Here is a 20421-nt window from a genome sequence, read left to right on the forward strand (position 1 = left end):
GGCTTCTCACTTCTGGGTATATACCCCAAAGAATTGAAAACAGGGACTTGAACAGGTATTTGTACATTCATATTCATAACAGCATTATTCACAATAGCCAAAAGGTGGAAGCAACCCAAGTATTCAACAAATGAATGTATAAACAAAATGTGGCATATATGTACAATGGAATATTATTCAGCTTTAAAAAGGAATGAAATTCTGACACATGCTACAACGTAGATGAACCTTCAAAACGTTATGATAGGGCTTCCCTGGTGGCGCAGTGGTTGGGAGTCCGCCTGCTGGTGCAGGGGACGCGGGTTCGTGCCCCGGTCCGGGAAGGTCCCGCGTGCCACGGAGCGGCTGGGCCCGTGGGCCATGGCCGCTGAGCCTGCGCATCCGGAGTCTGTGCTCCGCAACGGGAGAGGCCGCGGCGGGGGGTGGGGGGGGCGTACCAAAAAAAAAAAAAAAAACACGTTATGATAAGTGAAATAAGCCAGTCACAAAAGGCAAATACTGTTGTGATTCCACTTATATGAGGTACCTAGAGTAGTAAAATTTCATAGAAACAGAATGGTGGTTGCCGGGGGCTGGGTGGGGAAGGGGGTATTATTTAATGCATACAGAGTGTCAGTTTGGGAAGATGAAAAAAGTTCTGAACATAGATGGTGGTTATGGTTGCACAACACTGTCAATGTATTTAATGCCACTGAACTATACACTTAAAAATGGTTAAGGGGGCTTCCCTGGTGGCGCAGTGGTTGAGAATCTGCCTGCCAATGCAGGGGACATGGGTTCGAGCCCTGGTCTGGGAAGATCCCACATGCCGCGGAGCAACTAAGCCCGTGAGCCACAATTACTGAGCCTGCACGTCTGGAGCCTATGCTCCGCAACAAGAGAGGCCGCGACAGTGAGAGGCCCGCGCACCGCGATGAAGAGTGGCCCCCGCTTGCCGCAACTAGAGAAAGCCCTCGCACAGAAACGAAGACCCAACACAGCCATAAATAAATAAATAAAGTAAGAGTCAGAGCACTGGAAGACAACTGATACTTTAAAAAAAAAAAAAAAAAATTTCCCCTGAAATCCAGAAGACGACTAGGATAACCATTATCATCACTTTTATTCAGCTTTTCACTGTAGGTCCTAGTCAATGAAATACAGTACAAGAAAAGAAAATAAACAGTATAGAGATTAGAAAGGAAGAAATAAAACTGACAAAACTGATATTAAGATGATTTTTATGTAGAAAATTCAAAACCAATTTACAAACTATTAAATAAATATATTTAGCAAAGTTATTAGATATAGGATTAATATAAAAATTAATTGCATTTCTACATGTCAGCAGTAAACATATAAAATGAAATTTTTAAAAAGAAACTTTTTTAGCTTTTTGCAGGTAACTATTTTTATTTGACGTATAGTTGATTTACAATGTTGTGTTACTTTCACGTATACAGCAAAGTGATTCAGCTATACATATATGTGTCTTGCTAAGAATAGCCAAGACAATCTATAAGGAGAAAAAAACTTATTGATGTCCACTACCAGATATCAAGACTTACTATAAAAACTGTTATTGATAAAGTAATTCAGACAGTGTGGTATTTGCACAAGAATGGACAAATGGACCAATGGAACAGATCAAAGAATACGGGAACTGACTACATATATATGGTCACTTGATTTATGACAGAGTTGATACTGCAATGCAATGGGGGGAAGGATAGTCTTCTCAATAAATAGTACTGAGTCAGTTGGATAGCCAAATGGAAAAATAATAACCTTGGCTCCCCTATCTCACACAATACACAGAATTAAATTCAAGATAGATTACAGATTTAAAATTTTAAGCTAATAAAACTTCTGGAGGAAAACAGGAGAATATATTCATGATGTGGAGTAGGCAAAGATTTCTAAAACCAGATAAGCCCCCCAAAAAGCTAACCATAAATGAAAAAGATGATAAATTGGGCTTTATTAAAATTAAGAACTTTTGTTAATCCAAAGATCGGGGCTTCCCTGGTGGCGCAGTGGTTGAGAGTCCACCTGCCGATGCAGGGTACACGGGTTCGTGCCCCGGTCCGGGAAGATCCCACATGCCATGGAGCGGCTGGGCCCGTGAGCCATGGCCGCTGAGCCTGCGCGTCCGGAGCCTGTGCTCCGCAACGGGAGAGGCCACAACAGTGAGAGGCCTGCGTACCGCCAAAAAAAACACAAAAAAACAAACAAAAAAATCGATCATAAGTGTGAGAAGATGTACATACCATGCAATTTAGCACCTAATATGTTACCTACAAACGTTCTTATATATAAGGAGGCATGTACAAGAATATTTATTGTTTATTACATTGAAAATTGAAAACAAATAATCATCAGTATGATAATATCAAGGTGTATGTACCAGACATACAGTAGAATCACATAGGAGTTAAAATAAATGAATAAAGCTACATTTATCAACGTTGGTAAATCTCAAAAGCATAATGTGGAGGGAATAAAGCAAGTTGCAGAACAGATATATTAAGGTGCTGTGTTGGGAGTCCCCCAAGACCACCCTGAGGCTTGATGATTCAATAGAAGAGTTCACAGGACCCAGAGGAGTTATAATACTCACAGTTATAGTTTAGTACAGCAGAAGGACAGAGATTAAAATTGGTAAATGGAAAAGCTCATGGAGCAAGGTCTAGGAAAAAGCAGATGTCAGCTTCCAGGTGTCTCCTTCCAGTCTCCAGCAAAGAAGTGTGACAAAACACATGTGAAGTGTTGCCAACCAGGGAAGCTCATGTGATCCTTGGTGTCCAGGGTTTTTATTGGGGGTCATTCATGTAGTATCCTCATGTAGTCATGTAGTGCCCACGTGACTGAGGTCAGCTATTCAGACTCTAGACCTGCCTGCCTCCACCTAGCAAAAACAAATATTCACCATGAATCACTTCATTAGGATAAATTTGTCCAATCAAACTGGTAAGCATGGCTCAAGGGCTCAGAAGTTATATCCCACAATCAAGCCAAGGACCAGTCCTGAAGACAAGCCTTTCTTTGCAGTGTACAATGACCTTGTGAAGTAGATATAGGAAGCCTTTTAAAATCTCTGACTTTAAAGGTCTTCCATAATTATTCCCAATTCAAACTTCATCTTTCAGACTTCATCTTTCTGCTTCCTAATATAAATCCAGTCAAATTAATCTCTTTACTGTCTCCTGAATACTCCATCTTCGTTCTTATTTGAACGCTCCTTTCCTTCTCTCTGTCATGGTCCAATATATTTGCCTCTTTTTTGTGAGGCAAACATGATAACCACTACACTATAGAAACCCGATTGCCTCTTTTTTGAAACCTTCCTTTCTAGCTCTAACCCACACTGATTTCTCCCTTGTATAATTTTTTGCAAATATGATGCCTAATATATAATTTAGCAGTCTGTTATATTGATCAGCATCATGCATTTTATTTATATAGCCATATTCATTCACTGTCTACTGTGAAGTTTGATATCCCCAACTTGACTGGCAATTTTATGTAGTTGGCTCTGTTTTTTTGTCTCTTGTTGTCTATTGTACTGTATGAATTACTATTGTGGTCATCCATTCTTGTTAGTGATTTTCTTATTATCTCTGTAGGTCACTGTAACTGTAGTATGAAAATTTTATGACTGAATTCAGGCTAGTCAGAACACCAAACACCTTTTAAAAAAAGAGAAGAAACTTTGTAAATTGTTCTGTTGGAATATTATAATAGGTACAGGTCGACCATTTCTTTGATTAATATACCATGTCCTTATAATATTAGTTAAATTAACTATATTTTGCAATAACTTTTTTAGACTAATTTTTTGGTCTTCTATATTTCATAATTCTCATAAAAAATGAAAATATTTTCTTGGAGGAAATAATGTACCTTGAGAAACTCACTAGTAAGTACCATATCAAAATGTTTATATATTTAAAACAGCAATTTCACATTGCATAAAGATGATTTAACTGCTCCAGGTATTTTGTCCATAATATTGCATATTAAAAAAAGAAAATATAGATTTCTATAAATCTCCCTTTTTTCTTTCTTACATTGGCATCATTTATGTTATCATTAGAGAAACAGATAATAATAAAAGACACCAAAATGTTTTGTTTTGTATAACTATCATTAGGAGACAGGGTCTTTCTCACAAATAGCTTACCTATTCTTCTCTTGTTAACTCTTGTATATCCTTTTATATAACTCTTGTATATCCTTTTATCCTTCTTAACTCTTGTATATCCATTTCTTTTCTCTAACTCTTTTATCAACTTTTCCATTTATTTATTGTACATACCCAACTCTATTCTAGAATAGATTTAAGATGACTTTATGCTCTTTTTCATTATCCCCATTTACTTCAGTCCTCCTTTTTTTTTTACTGCCCCCCCCACCAAAAAAAAGCCTATGTGAGTATGATTTATTTTTTAACTATTTTCCTGATAGACTATTTTTTTTATTGTGATATAGCTGATTTACAATATTACATTATTTTCAGGTGTACAACATGGTGATTCAAAATTTTTATAGATTATGCTCCATTTAACGTTATTATAAAATGTTGGCTCTATTCCCAGTGTTGGACAATATATCCTTATAGCTTAATTATTCTGTATATAGTACTTTGTACTTCTTAATCCCCTACTCCTATCTTGCACCTCCCCCCTTTTCTCTCCCCACTGGTAACCACTAGTTTGTTCTTTTTTTTTTTTTTTTTTTTTAATTTATTTTTGGCTGCATTGGGTCTTCGTTGTTGCTAGTTTGTTCTTTGTATCTGCAAGTCTGTTTCTGTTTTGTTATATTCATTAGTTTTATTTTTTAGATTCCACGTATAAGTGATAACATACAGTATGTATCTTTCTCTGTCTGACTTATTTCACTAAGCATAATACCCTCCCTGTCCATCCATGTTGTTGCAAATGGCAAAATTTTCATTCTTTTTTATGGTTAAGTAGTATTCCATTGTATATATATATACCACATCTTCTTTATCCATTCATCTATTGATGGACACTTAGATTGCTTCCGTATCTTAGCTATTGTAAATAATATTGCTATGAACATTGGGGGGTACATGTATCTTTTTGAATTAGTGTTTGCATTTTCTTCAGATATATACCCAAGACTGAAATTGCTGGATTATATGGTAGGTTTTTTTTTGTTTTTTTTTTTTTAGGACACACAGTGCCAAATGTGGGATCTTAGTTCCCCGACCAGGGATCAAACCTGTGCCCCCTGCATTGGGAGTGCAGAATCTTAACCACTGGACTGCCAGGGAAGTCCCTATTTTTAGGGGGTTTTTTTGTTTTGTTTTATTTTTTTAATTTATTTTAGGCTGCCTTGGGTCTTCGTTGCTGCACGTGGGCTCTCTCTAGTTGCGGTGAGCGGGGGCTACTCTTCATTGTGGTGCGCAGGCTTCTCATTGCGGTGGCTTCTCTTGTTGCAGAGCACAGGCTCTAGGTGCACAGGCATCAGTAGTTGTGGCATGCAGGCTCAGTAGTTGTGGCTCGTGGTCTCTAGAGCGCAGGCTCAGTAGTTGTGGCGCACAGGCTTAGTTGCTCCACGGCATGTGAGATCTTCCAGGACCAGGGCTTGAACCCGTGTCCCCTGCATTGGCAGGCAGATTCTTAACCACTGTGCCACCAGGGACGCCCTATTTTTAGTTTTTAGGTTTTTAATTAATTAATTTTATTTACTTTTGGCTGTGTTGGGTCTTGGCTGTGCACAGGCTTTCTCTAGTTGTGGTGAGTGGGGGCTCCTCTTCATTGTGGTGCACAGGCTTCTCATTGTGGCTTCTCTTGTTGTGGAGCACGGGCTCTAGGCATGCGGGCTTCAGTAGTTGCAGCATGCTGGCTCAGTAGTTGTGGCTCGCGGGCTCTAGAGTGCAGGCTCAGTAGTTGTGGCACACGGGCTTAGTTGCTCCACAGCATGTGGGATCTTCCCGGACCAGGGCTCAAACCCGTGTCCCCTGCATTGGCACGTGGATTCTTAACCACTGTGCCACCAGGGAAGCCCTATTTTTAGTTTTTTAAGGAACTTCCATGCTGTTTCCCACAGTGGCTGCACCAATTTACTTTTTCCCACCAACAGGGCACAACAATTCCCTTTTCTCCACACCCTCTCCAGCATTTATTATTTATAGACTTTTTGATGACAGCCTTTCTGATTGGTGTGAGGTAATACCTCATTGTGGTTTTGATTTGCATTTCTCTAGTAATTAGCGTTGTTGAGCATCTTTTCATGTGCCTGTTGGCCATCTGTATGTCTTCTTTGGAAAAATGTTTATTCAGCCCATTTTTTAATCAGGTTGTTTGTGTTTTTGATATTGAGTTGTATAAGCTGTTTATGTATTTTGATATTTCCTGAATGACTCTTTACACAGCAATTAGAAATATATTGGCCTGATGATGTGGTGAGCCATCTGTAGAATTGACCAATACCTCCATAATTCTTTCTCTTTATACTTAACTTTTCTTTCCAAGCAGAGGAAGTTTGTCTCATTGCAATGTGGATTTTAAAAATATAATTTGAAAATTTTTAAACCTATCATAGAAAGTGTTTATAATTTCTAAAAAAGTCTTAAATTCTTACATCATCAGTAAGTTAATGTTATTCATATTTTAGGGATTTATTAAATTTACTTTTTTGCCACTTCAGTGTCAAAGTAGAGTTTAACTTGTGTTGTGAGTCACACCTTAGTTTGCCTAGCATTTTTATTTTCAATGTCCATTTGTTGAATATTGTTGAATAGCTTTCTACAGTAGGTGTTATGTCTGTTGCTCTTCTTGATTTCTAATTGCTATGAATATAATATAACAGCCTCATGTCAGTCAACTTTCTTAAGCTTCCTCTGTCATTGACTTTTAGAAATATTGTTCAGGAAATGAGAAAGAATAAATCAGAATTACTTGGGATGTTTTTCAAAACACATACCACTAGGGATTCTGATAGTTTACTCTCTTTGCCATCCCTCCTTGGAAATCCATGACTATAGTGAATCACTGTTAGTGAAGAAACTTAAAATAGCCCTCCAGTATGTTAGTTTGTCTTATTTTCCAAAAAGAAACTAGCTTACACGGTACTCATTTATTCTGATAAGAAAAGTTATCAAAATTATTCGTGGAAAGTGATGTTTCACAAAGCAGTAAATGACTACAGATTTCAAGTATGTATTGTATCTAGTAATAAAATTATTTATTCTTCTCCTAAAGTGTTAAATTAGACAAATACTTCTGTCAGAGAAGTTGCTGGTTATTAGGAAAACAATTCTGAAAATTGTGCCCTTTTCTTTAAGAAAACATTCAAACCTTAAGCAGCAAGTACTGGAATTAACACAAAAGAGAAATTCTTAAATAAAATTATTTTCGGTCTTCATTCTTATTTCCTTTTATCTTGGATAACCTTCAGAAAGTGTATCTTTTTTTTTATAACCAGTATCCTGAAAATTGCCAGGTTTCACTTGTCTACTTTCTGGTCTACCTCCAGTATAGGTCCCTTCTTTTCTTCTCTCTTCACTCTTGAATTAATCCTCTACCTACTTCACAGGCCGATTCTTTGATGAGAATGAATCCCCTGTTGATCCGCAGCATGGCTCTAAACTGGCGGATTATAATGGGGATGATGGTAACGTAGGTGAGTATGAGGCAGACAAGCAGGCTGAGCTGGCTTACAATGAGGAAGAAGATGGTGATGGTGGAGAGGAAGACGTCCAAGGTGAGCGTGGGCCTGGCCTCCATGCTGTGACCGTGAAACCCACCTCTAAGTTTTTTGGTTGAATTTGTGTAGAATTTTCCCCACTTAATAGCAGTACAGTCTTAATACAGAGAGGTTCTGTGCAGTTTTTCAATTTTATTTTGGAAAACAATTTTATGATAGTGGTATTTGTAGACCTTTAAATAAATCATTTTAATTTTTTTCATTTTTAGTTATTATGTGATATATATTAGTGTTTATAGTTACAATCTGAAACTCAGACTCTTCAGAAATTTTAGAATTAAATTGTTTAAAATGGCTCTAGACTTTACCTAAGGCAAATACTCCCAGAAAAAAATCTTTTCCAATTTCTCATCTGAAAGCATTTCATCATTCTAAGTACAGATATTAACCAGACAGCCACAAAGGGAATGGTCTCATCCACAATGAAGACAGGATTATTTCACTAATGATTCAGCATAGGAAGGCTCTTTTTGAAATTTGTTCTGAGAGGCTTAAAATTTATACTAAACAATCAGTTTTTGAAGATTTGTCTGTTTTGTGTTTAATACACAGATTCAACATATTTTCCTTGTTAACTGTGTTCCTTCTGAACTTTTAACTTAGTGAAAGTTCAGAATCTACTTGTTTGCATGCACCCCTACCCACGCATGCATATCAGAGTATGTTGCTTTATTGCAAGTTCTTAGGCCTGTTTTCTGCCTGCTTATATCATTTAGTAGCATTTATGGAGCTTTTTCTCTTTTCTATAAAAATTGATTATGAACTTAATGCGTGAAGTATTCAATTTTATAATACATTGCATGAAATATTTTTCAATGTAACCTATCTTGATTTCTTCCTTAACTCTTTTTAAAGTAATTAAATGTTATTTAGGTTCCTGACAAGAATTGTTTCTGTAAAACTCAGAAGAAAATATAGTTGTCCTAGAATACTACATAGTTAATAGAAAAAGGAAAACTAGAGACTCTGACTTCCACCTAGGCATTATTTTGTTAGTACATTCTAGTTTGGGAAGAATGGTTATTGGATTAGAAAGAGATTAATAAATGCTAGGAGTTATATACGGATGTTAATGAGAAATTCTCAAACACTTTTTGGTATCAGTGAAAAAATTGTACTCATCCATTTTTCTTCAATCTCATCCATTTTTCATAAATCTTACCATTTCTTTCTCATTGCTTTTGTAATTTGTTTGGATTATATTTATTTGCAATTATTTATAACTTAGTTTTAAGGCTTTTTCATGCATGCATATCGTATCACCAATTAGATTGTAAGCTCTTGGAGGGCAGGAATTTTCATTTATTTTGCCTTCTATTTTGTTTGTATCCTTTTCTGCCTTCATATTCAGCCCCCACCCCCACAGTAGTCCTTAGCGTACCTAGGGCCCTCAATAAATACTGTTAACTGATCATTTTATGCCTTTCTCATTGAGTTTTTATTCGTACAACTGTGACTAGGTTAATAACCCATTAACTTCTGGTCTTATAATCTTGCTTGGTTTACACTTTAAACATTCTCTGTTTTTCTTTCATAGAAGCTTCTATCATCTCATTGTATAATTTTGAGGTTTTTATTAGAACAATTAATTTCAGTGGTATTGAAAATTATTTCTTATATTTTGGCTATCTTAATGTTGATGACTTTTATCACAAAGTTCTCATTTGATATTTTTATGATTTTTATCCATAATAGATACATTTATCTTCAGTGCCTTCTCTCTCTCTTTCCTATGCTCTTCTCCCTCTCCCACCCCTAGTTCTCATTGCCACTTTCTACTTTAGGTCCCCGGTACCCTCATTCAACCCCTCCTTTTCCTTTCACAAGAGAATAAATCCATTGATTCTCAGGAATATAAGGAAATGACCTAAGATGATACTCTCAATGAAGTAGGGAGGGGATGGTTAAATTTGGGGGTTTCCTCATTTGCAAGTGAATCTTACTTGAGCTGGAGATTGCCATTTAACATTTTTTTTATCCCATTTTGAGGTTCACTAGATGATAGCAGCAGAAGGATAGTGCAGCTACTAAGGGACTCCTTTATCATAGGGAACAGAAAGATGTAAGAACATCTGCTCCAGCAAATACAGAGAGAGAAGTTTGGGTGAACTGACTAAAAAGGAATACTGGAGACTTGGATATTTAATACCAAATAATTTTAAACATGTTTTCAGAGATTCTTTAGGTATAGTATTAACTGTCTAAAAAGTGGAGAGTGAGAATTATGGTTCTTCCCTAGTTTATCAACAATATGTATTCCAAATGTTTATTATTAAGTTAGAGTATTTAAAAGCATTTCTTCATAGCTTCAGTGTAAAAATAATGGTTGGGTTCCTAGGTCAGTTTGCACTTTCAGCGAAAGCAGGCAGTAGAGTGGGAAAAACCATTAGCCTTAGAACTAGGAGACCAGCTGTGTATTGCTTTTCTAGTCACTTATACTCTCTGGGCCACCATTTCTTCATCTGTAATGTAAGGGTGTTGAACTAGAATACATAGATGATCCTTCTTAGTTCTAAAATTTTGTGGTCACATTCATAGTGGATTCACTGTAACACAAGTATTAGGGACAAATGTGTTTCATATTTCAGCATCTAAAATAACATCTTCCCCCAAACCCTAGGAAGAAAAGTGGAAACTTTATGCTCCCATTGAAACTCTGCAGCCAGAGATTTCAAAAATTGAAGCATGCACTTCAGAAGCACTTTAATGTTTCTACCAGTAGGGGCTCTGCTCTGCTCTCCCTGGTATTAGAAGCAGTTGTGTTTTTTTGTTTTGTTTTGTTTTTTCTCAAGCTGTTGGGTCCCTAGTATTAGACATTCCAGCTGCAGGACTGAGGTTCTAGCTTCAGCTAAAGACACTGACTTTGGTCTCCGAAATTCTGGATTATGAAATGGAGGCTTTGACAGCATCTCTGCCAATAGGGAGCTAAAGAATTCCAGCTTTATCTCTGATGCCTGTTTGTGCATATTGATCATTTGGGTCAGTACTGCCTGCAGATTCACTTAATTCTGTAGAATTAAGTGAAGCCTGTTTTTCCTGTGTTTACAATCCTGGTTTATTTTGATTTTTAATTCCTGGTTTCCTGAAGCATCCTAAAAGAAATATTATATTATTTACATTGGTGTAAACATTTTTTCCCTGACTTCTGCTAATGATCCAATGAAAAGGTTAACTAAAAGATTAACTCTGGAAACACTACACATCTGATAGATATATCTTTTAATTCATTCTTTATTATAAAAAGGATATGGATGTTTACAAATTCCCTTTACTCTTATCTTTAATGCCATAGAAGTTCCAAGTTTGTTTAATAGAATATGAAATGCACATTACTAAGTATACCTATGGAAGGAAGTTTAGCATAGTGCCTAAGTGCCCGGATTCTGGAGCCAGACTGCCTAGATTTTAATCCTAGCTCCACCACTTACTAGCTCTGTGACCTTGTGAATTACCTATACCTCTATGCCTTGAAATCCTTATCTGTAAACTAGGGATAAATATAGTTACCTAACTCAACAATTGTTATGTGGATTGTATGATTTAAATATTTATTCAGCACTTAGAACAGGATCTTTCACACTGTAAGCACTGTGTAAGTGTTGAATAAAACAATTTTTTAAAAAGTAAAAGCAAGTGTAGAGTTTTTTCCCTGGGTTGCCTGCTTTAGAGGACAATTGCACTTTGGCCTGTGGATTAATTTGTACTTTTTTTTTTTTTTTTTTTTTTTTTGCGGTACGCGAGCCTCTCACTGTTGTGGCCTCTCCCGTTGTGGAGCACAGGCTCCGGACGCGCAGGCTCAGCGGCCATTGGCTCACGGGCCCAGCCGCTCCATGGCATGTGGGATCTTCCCGGACCAGGGCACGAACCCGTGTCCCCTGCATCGGCAGGCAGACTCTCAACCACTGCGCCACCAGGGAAGCCCTAATTTGTACATTTTAATGGAGGCTCACTGCCTTATTTCCCCAAGGCATTCTTGCTTGGTAGAGCTTGCTTTATGGAGGTGGTCCTTTCTTGAATTAAGAGGGAATTTAGAAATTATTTGATAAATTATAAATATCTTTATATTTAATAGTCACTTTATGTTGATGAGTTATTTACAGATTTTGCTTCTTTGTAAAATGAAATAAAATATCAGTCCATATAATTGTATTTAGTGGCTGTTATTGTATATCAGATTTGGTTAGGTAATTTTGTCATAGATAAATGCAAAGAGGTTGTTGGTAGAAACATGAATTCTGGTTGGAATAGCTACACTGAAAGTAGACTCTAGTTAATGTAAATGGTAGCTCAATGTAAGAGAAAGGCAATCAGAAGTCCTATGAAATTATGAAAAAGCAATGTGAAGGCACCATATTAAAACTTTGCTAAAGAGCATAAGTTAATAAAACCAACAAACTCCTCCTTATATTTATAGAGGACTTCGGAAGTAAAGACTGCCTTCCTATGCATTAATTTACTTTGAAGTTGGAAAAATAGTTGTTACCCTAGTCTACCGAGAAGGTAATTAGAAGTCTAAAGAGATTTAGGAACTAGATCATGTTTGTTAAGTGCCTGAGCCAGGACTAGGGTTGTTTTTCTGTTCCTAGACCTTTGCTGTTATCTTGTTTTCTCTTTACAATTATTTATTTAAAAATCTCAAAAAGTAACATCATTTTTTCCTTTGAATAACTTTCCTGTAAATTTCTAGAAATTCTTCTTTATATAGTAGCTTTTCCCACTGCTCCATGGTGATTGTCTTCATTTAATTACTAAAGTCCTAAAAGATGTGTTTATAAAAAAAAAAAAAAAAAAAAAAAAAAAAGATGTGTTTATAGCCATACAGTGAGGTCCCATAACATGGGTCCTAAGGAGAGCTTTCTGGAGAGGTGCCAGTGATTATTTTCCTTTTTAAAACCAAGATAATTTTTTAAAGTATGAAGAGTTCTTTGATAAGAGAATGATTAGTATATTTTCAAAATACAAATGTGATTATGGATGTAATTTCAGCCTTTGCACCTAACAGATTTGGGGTTATCATTGCTGTTGAATTACAGTATTAAAAATATGAGATCAATTTGCTAGAATATGAAGAATGATTGCCTGCAATTCTAAAAGAGAATTTCTGTAAATTTAACAGGAAAGTTATTGAAAGGTGAGAGAAAGTTGGTTTGTTTGGCATTTCTAATAACTAAATGTAAAGAAGAAATAAGAACACATCATTATGGAAAGTTTACACATAGTACTTACACTACATGGTACATACAAATACACGTACAGAGTACATACACCACATGGCATCTTTCTTGAACAAAATGTTACCATACAATATACTAGAGAAACTGAGAGTGGAAAACCTATCAAACCTAAAAGAATAGATTGGAGATAGCTATAGTATACATATGAATTTGGAATCCAACCCCTCTTTAAAATATATACCCAGACAGTTATGATAGTAATACTTCAATATATCAAAAACTAAACTATTGGGTAATTGTAACTGTGAACCAGAAAGTAACAAAAGTTATTTTTAAGGCTGTGGAGGAGACAAAAGATGTCATTAAAAACCATGTACGGGCTTCCCAGGTGGCTCAGTGGTTGAGAGTCCTCCTGCCAATGCAGGGGACACGGGTTCATGCCCCGGTCCGGGAAGATCCCACATGCCGCGGAGCGGCTGGGCCCGTGAGCCAATGGCCGCTGAGCCTGCGCGTCCGGAGCCTGTGCTTCCCAACGGGAGAGGCCACAACAGTGAGAGGCCCGCGTGCCGCAAAAAAAACAACAACGATGTACTAAAAAGGGAGCCTCTTAAGCTCTAATTAAAATACTAATTTTAATACTCTGAGCAGTCTTATTTCAAAACTTGAAGATAGAAATAACTATAAAATTAGAAAGGAAGAGAAGAATTGTTGTTGGTAGTTAAGCTGAGAGTAGTGAAGTGACAGGTGATAGCCGAGAAGGACCCAGAAAAACCTGTCAATAGCCAAATAAGTCGAACTCTGAAGCACTATATGGAGTCGTTTAGTATAGCTACTCAAAGTGACTTTGAGGATGTTAGTGTCTAATAATATTGTGTGATAGTTTTTTTCTTTTCAGTAAAGAAAAGGTTGTTTTTTAACATACTCCATTTAGGAAGTTGCTGGTAAGCTATTTGCAGAATAGCAAAGAAATTCATTTAAACGCTAAATTTGGGGATCATGAGTAACTTTTATTTTATTTTCTAATTTTTACTTGATGACTATGGATTAATTTTACTATTAGAAAAAATGTTTGGTTTTTAAAGGCATGAAAATGTATAAAGAACGATTTCTACCAAAGCTTTAATTTAAAGGACTAACTTTCATCTATATAGAAATAATATATTTACATAAAAGGATCAATTCTTCAGTGCTTGTGAAATCCTAAAGCTTTGCTATCTAGCTCTACTTATTTCTTTCATCCTCTTTCTTTTCCCTTCTTCCTTTCTTCTTTCCTTTCTCTCTCTCCCCCCACCTTTTCTTCTTTTCTTCCTTCCCTTCTTTCTTTTTTCTCTATCATCAAAAGATTTGTTAAAATTAAGTGATTTTCCAAAACAGTTACAGACTTTTCACTCATTTGCCAAGCAACTAAGAAACAGAACAGCATTTACAGAGGTGTAAGATAACGAGTAGAAAACTACATTAAGGCTGAAGGAAGAAAATAAAAGAGAGAGATTATTTGATTGGATTTCTGTAAGTGATTTTAAAAATAATATTCTTGATACCTGATTATTTTACTTACAGATGATGAAGAACAAGAACTGCAAATGGATCCTGCAGACTATGGAAAGCAACATTTCAATGATGCCCTTTAAGCCGTAAAGGAAAACTTCAGAAAACCTAAAGTGCTGTAAAATGGAATCATTTCTACTTTGTCGATTTTGACTTTTGTTGTAAAGATCAGTTGTATCAGTTGTAAAGATACATTGAGATAGATTTAAGGAAAATTTTAAATGAAGGAATGTACCCATGTACATATGTGAACTTTTCATATTGTATTATTAAAGCAGAGACTTTGGGGTTATGTTACAGTTGAGCCAAAAACAAAGTAAGCAAAACTGTAATCTTTGCATTTAAAGCAAACTAATGTATATTTTACATTTTATTGAGCCTAATTCTTTCCACAAATAGACAAACAGGAAAAATGATTGTACAGTTTATATGTTGCACATAGCATAACCACAAAGAGAACAATTATTCAACTGGAAAACTTTTAATACACTAATACATGCTTGTTAGCCCAACAGGTGTTCTGTTCTATCCACCCCTCATCTCATGCTGTTCAAAGAATCATACCTAGAATAGTTGCATGAAAGAGGGGAACCTGAAAGCCAAACACTGGGCAGCAATGTACAAAATCACTTCCCTACTCTTTTTATTTTACATGAGTAATGATGTGTTTCGGCAGATGAGCTTTCAGCTGAGGCCTGATGGAAGCTGAGATAACCTGCAAAGACATAACAATATTTATGAGTTTTACCTTACTTAGTTCATGAAATTGTGAAATGCATGATCGATGATGTACTTTCAATTTTTATTTTTTCAGGTAATACCAGTACGGTTTAACCGTTACTGGCTAAAATTTTTATATTTTCAGAGTTAAAGTTGGTGAAGATATTAATGATTTAAATGCCAGATTCTGAAAGAGGCTAAATCAACCTTGAAATGAATTTGCAATCAGTATTTCAAAGCGTCTCTGGTAGTTTTAGTGATCTTATTTGACTAGACTTTTCCAGAAGTATTAAATAAGCAATTTTAACAGATTTTTATTAATGCACAGATAAGTAGAAGTACAGTGAGATCTACAGCCATTTTATTAAAATAGCTTAAAAGTTTGTAATAAACATGAAGAACCTTTGTATTTACTTAATATGTTAGTTAAGAACCCATAAACCTCATATTTGCTAGACTTACAAAATTATTTTAAATGCATTTGTCTTTTTTGACACTTCAGTAGAACGTGTAAGCTAGCTAATCCTTGTTTTCTGATTGAAAGAACTTCTAAATCTTATCCCCCTCCCCCCAAATAAAAGGTTTTGATCATGAGAAATTTAAGCTTGTTAACTCTGTGTTTCAGAAGGGCTACTGTTAATTGCACATGAACATAAGATGCTTCCCCCCCACCCCGTACTCAGGTTCTAGTCAAAATTCAAACTTACAGAGATTAAAAAAAACAAAACAAAAAAAAGGTTGTTCAATTATTGGAGGTGCAGAAATTCTTAGACTTCAGTTTTAAATTATTTAGCAACCCAGAAAAGATGTAGTGACTTACTAAAATTGTTTTTTCTACCATATCAAAGTTAGTAATTCATGGCTTTGCTGTAGAGTTAGGCCTATAATGAATAGGTATGATAGTTCACAGGATTTTTTTAAGTGGAGTTAAAGGGAATTGATTTACACCTTTTGGAAGTTAGGGTGGGAAGATGAATCTAAAACAAATTCCTAGTAATACTTTATATTTAATACTGTAAAATCTTTACAAATGAAAACCATGAAATTTCCTGCCTTAGTTCCTTTGTCATAAAAACAATCACTTGGTTATATGGTAGCTATTACTTACACAGCAAAATTTCTTCAATTATCAGTCTAGACATTTTATAAACTGAGAAATCTTGGATCAATTGATAATATTTTTGACTGTATTAACATTTTAGTGCTATAAAATACTATGTGAATCTCTTAAAATTCTGACATTCTACAGTCTGTATTAGACATGCTGGTTTTATAACGTTTTACTTCTGCCTTAAGATTTACGTTTTTTAAATGTATTTTTGCCCTGAATTAAGTGTTAATTTGATGGAAACTCTGCTTTTAAAACCATCACTTACTGGGTTCTAATAAATTAAAAATTAAACTTGTTTTACTATTTTGCTGATTCTGATACATATACACACATCACACTCATGTGATGCAGTTAGATTTTAACACTAAAATTTGAGTAAATTTAGAACTCATTTTAAGCTAAGCTAAACTAGAATGGCAGAAATTTTTACACTAGCACTGTTTACTGTAATGCTAGTTTATTCAGCAAATTCTGAGTGCTTCCTATGTGCCCAGCGTTGTTCTACTTAGTAAGAATACTGTAGTAAATAAGGTAGACCAGGTTTCTGTTCTCATGGAGCTTACATTCAAGTGGGAGCAGTCAGACAATATACAGGTAAATACTTGAATCAGATAATTTTAAACAGTGGTAAGAGCTATTATAAATAAAACAGTTCCAAGGTTCCAAGGTCTATAAAGTTCCAAATAATCAGGTTTTCACATAACTGAAACATTGCAGTTGTAAGGCTAGAGTATCATGAGCAAGGAGAAGACAAATGAGGCTAAAGAGGTATGGAAGGGGTAAGATTAGGGAGAACCTCGTAAGTTTAGGTTATTTGTTACTGACCCATAAAGAGAATATGCAGAATATAAAATATACATTGGAAGATGGTTCCAGGGAAAATGTAAATATGACTTCAAAGTCATTTCTCAAGCATATACCTCTATTTAAAAAAATAAGATTGTATGACTTTTTGACTTCTCATTTGTATCATCCTGTAACAACAAAATTTGCTAGAATATTAGGGCAGAGAATGTTTAAAAAAAAATAAAAACAAAAACATGAGGGAGGTAGTCACTTCCCATAATGGCTGACCTTGGAAACTTCCGTTCTTTCACATGTCTTACTGTATGGTTTTAATAAGACAAACAGTGTGACACAAATACATTTCCAAAGTTTAGGTTACTGAGTCTTAACATCACATGTGGGCCATCAACATTCAGTTCTAATTGGAATACATCTAGTTCCTTTTAAAAGATTCTCCTCACTAAGGGTTCCAAATGAAAATTAAACCAACTATCCCAGAAAAAAGAGGGAATTTAATGGTCCATGTAAGCAAACTGCATATAGGGCAGGTGTCTCCTGGACTTGAAGACAATTGAAACAAGGACTTGAATGCTGCCAACTTGTTTCACCAGCTCCCATTTCTGCTTCCCTCTACTTGTTCTTCATTCTCTCAGACCAGCTCCCCTGCTCAAAGCTCTAACCAAGATTTCTAGCAGGTCATGTTTTCCTAGTTTTGCCACTTTAAAGGGGCTCCTCCTCTTAGTTCCACTTCAAAAAATCTGAGGAAAGGGAGACTTCTGCTTCTGGCTATGATTTAGTAACTTACCTAGACCTCCTGGATTAGGAGCAACTATAAAACTGGACAAGATATATTAAGCAACTGTTTTCAGGTAGCACAAAACTGAAATTTCTGAGATAAGGGAAACTTAAGCAGTTGAGCCCCACAATCACTGGGCTTCCAGCGGTGTAGAGAGGCTGGAGTGCTAAGCCAGGAAGATAGAGATCACAGTGGGGAGCAGCTGAAATATTGGAAATTATGGGATGGGGCATCAGAGAAGGAAGCAATTCAGAGAGGTGGCCCCAGAAATCCATATAGGGGTCCCCACAAGTCCATGGCTGAGGACAGGCTGTATATAACCATAGCAAAACCACCTCATGTGTACTGAATAGCAGTTGTGACAAACTTGAGAATGGAACAGATACCAGAGGTCAAGCAGTGATGGCATAAAAAGAGTGCTAAGGGACATTGGGTGTCTGGGCCTGACAAGATGCAAATCTCCTTAACAACTGTGGCATCCAGCTGAAACACTAGAAAGGTTGCACCTTAGGAGTAAAGACCATGCCCTAGAGTAAGACCTACTGTAGACTGCCATAACATGCTCTGACACCATTGACATGGGAGACAGAGTATGGAGATTTGAGTCCTGCCAAGTTAGAACTTATGAAACTCCTTTCCACAGATAAGAACTAACAAAGCATAAAACCAAGCCTACAAAAAAAAAACCAAGCCTACACTAGTTTAAGGTGACCACTCAGTAACTGAAGTACCTGCTAAAACAAGAATCATCACTTTTCAGAAGAAGATAACACAATTCAGAATTTCTACAAGATATACACAATATCTGGTATTCAATGGAAAACTACTAGAAGTACAAAGACACAAGAAATTGTGATCCATATTTAGAAAAATTGAGATGGCCTTGGTATTAAAAATATGTTCAAAGATTAAATGAAAATATGAGTGAACAGATAGAGGATCTCAGCACAGAAACAAAAGTTACAAAAAATGTAATGGGAATTCTAGTGTGTGTGTGTGTGTGTGTGTGTGTGTGTGTGTGTGTGTGTGTGTGTGTGTGTGTGTGTGTGTGTGTGTGTGTGTGTGTGTGTGTGTCTTTGTTTTTTTTTTTTGGCTGCTCGGCTTATAGGAGTTCCCCAACCTTAATGGGAATTCTAGAACTGCAAAGTACTATAACTGAAATGAAAAATTCATTGGATGGGTTTAATAGCAGATTGGAGATGGCAATAGAATGAACTTAAAGCAATACAAGTGTAGTTGTTCTGTAAGTGTTTGGAAATGGAGGGCTGAAATGCTGAGAGACCCTGAAATGTGGATTTGGGATTCATTTTTCAAATATTTATTAAGTATTCAAGATGCTGTCCACTCCATTCCCTAACACATAAGCCTAAAGAGTCCGTCATGAAAGAACATGGATCATGTTTTCAATTACTTATTAAGTAGAGAACTGTTCTGAGTACTGGGGATACAACACTGACAAAGTCACTGCCTTCATGGAGCTTATATGCCAGAGGGAGAGATAGATAATTATTTTCTATACTCACAGTGATAAATGCTATGAGAAAAATAGATCTGAATAAATAGTGATGGAAGAGTGCTATTTTAGATAGGATAATCAGGGAGGGCCTTTCTGAAGAGGTGGTGTGAGAACAAGCCATTTGAATAACCTGTGCAAAACTACTTAATAGAAATAATGCAAGTCACCTATAATTTAAATTTTTCTCCACCTTTAAAAACAGGTGAAATTCTGATATTTAACCAAAAATATTACCATTTCAACATGAAATCAATAGAGAATACTACTGAGATATTTTACATTCTTTTGTACTAAATCTGAAATCTAGTGTATATTTTGTACTTACAGTACATCTCATTTTGGACACTAAATTGCCACTGAAAATATTTTATTGGTATTTAGAGTTCATTAAACTTATAGTTGAATAAGTATATTTACATACTCAGGTTCCAAGCATACTTAAAATAGACTTTACTTTTTAGGGCAGTTTTAGCTTGACAGCAAAATGGAATAGAAAGCAGAGTCACCACATACCCTATTACTGCGTGCGCACACACATGCACACACACACACAGCTTTCCCCACCAACATCCTGCACCAGTGTAAAATTGTTACAATTCATAAACCAACACTGACACATCATTATCAGCTAAAGTCCTTAGTTTATGTTAGGATTAATACTTGTACATTCTATGGATTTGGACAAATGTATAATGACATGTATCCATCATTATAGTATCATAATCGTTTCACTGCCCTAAAAATCCCTTATATTCCACTTATTCCTCCTCCCTTACCAAACCCCTGGAAACCACTTATCTTTTTACTGTCTCCAAAGTTTTGAGTTTTCCATAAAGCCATATAATTGGAGTCATATAGTATATATAATTTGAGTCATACCGTATATAACCTTTTCAGATTGGCTTCTTTCACTTAGTAATATGCATTTTAAGATTCATCCATGTCCTTTCATGGCTTGATAGCTCATTTCTTTTTAGCTGAATAATATTCCATAGTATGGATGTACCACCGTTTTTTACACAGTCACCTACTGAAAGACATATTGTTTACTCCA

General features: G+C 35.9%; 1 protein-coding gene across 2 annotated transcripts in view; it reads left to right on the forward strand.

Annotated features, from left to right (window-relative positions):
• Positions 1-15756, forward strand: part of GOLM2 (golgi membrane protein 2) — a 112732-nt gene extending 96976 nt beyond the window's left edge. The window contains exons 9-10 of one of the 2 annotated variants that reach the window (XM_060005147.1): positions 7546-7713; positions 14451-15756. In XM_060005147.1, coding sequence (XP_059861130.1) covers positions 7546-7713; positions 14451-14521 — 239 coding nt within the window. In that variant the 3' untranslated portion in view covers positions 14522-15756. The remainder of the gene's footprint in view (positions 1-7545; positions 7714-14450) is intronic. The other variant, XM_060005148.1, reaches the window with a different exon arrangement.
• Positions 15757-20421: the final 4665 nt, after the last annotated feature.

This window comes from Delphinus delphis, chromosome 2, assembly GCF_949987515.2.
Source record: "Delphinus delphis chromosome 2, mDelDel1.2, whole genome shotgun sequence".
NCBI classification, from domain to species: Eukaryota; Metazoa; Chordata; class Mammalia; order Artiodactyla; family Delphinidae; genus Delphinus; species Delphinus delphis.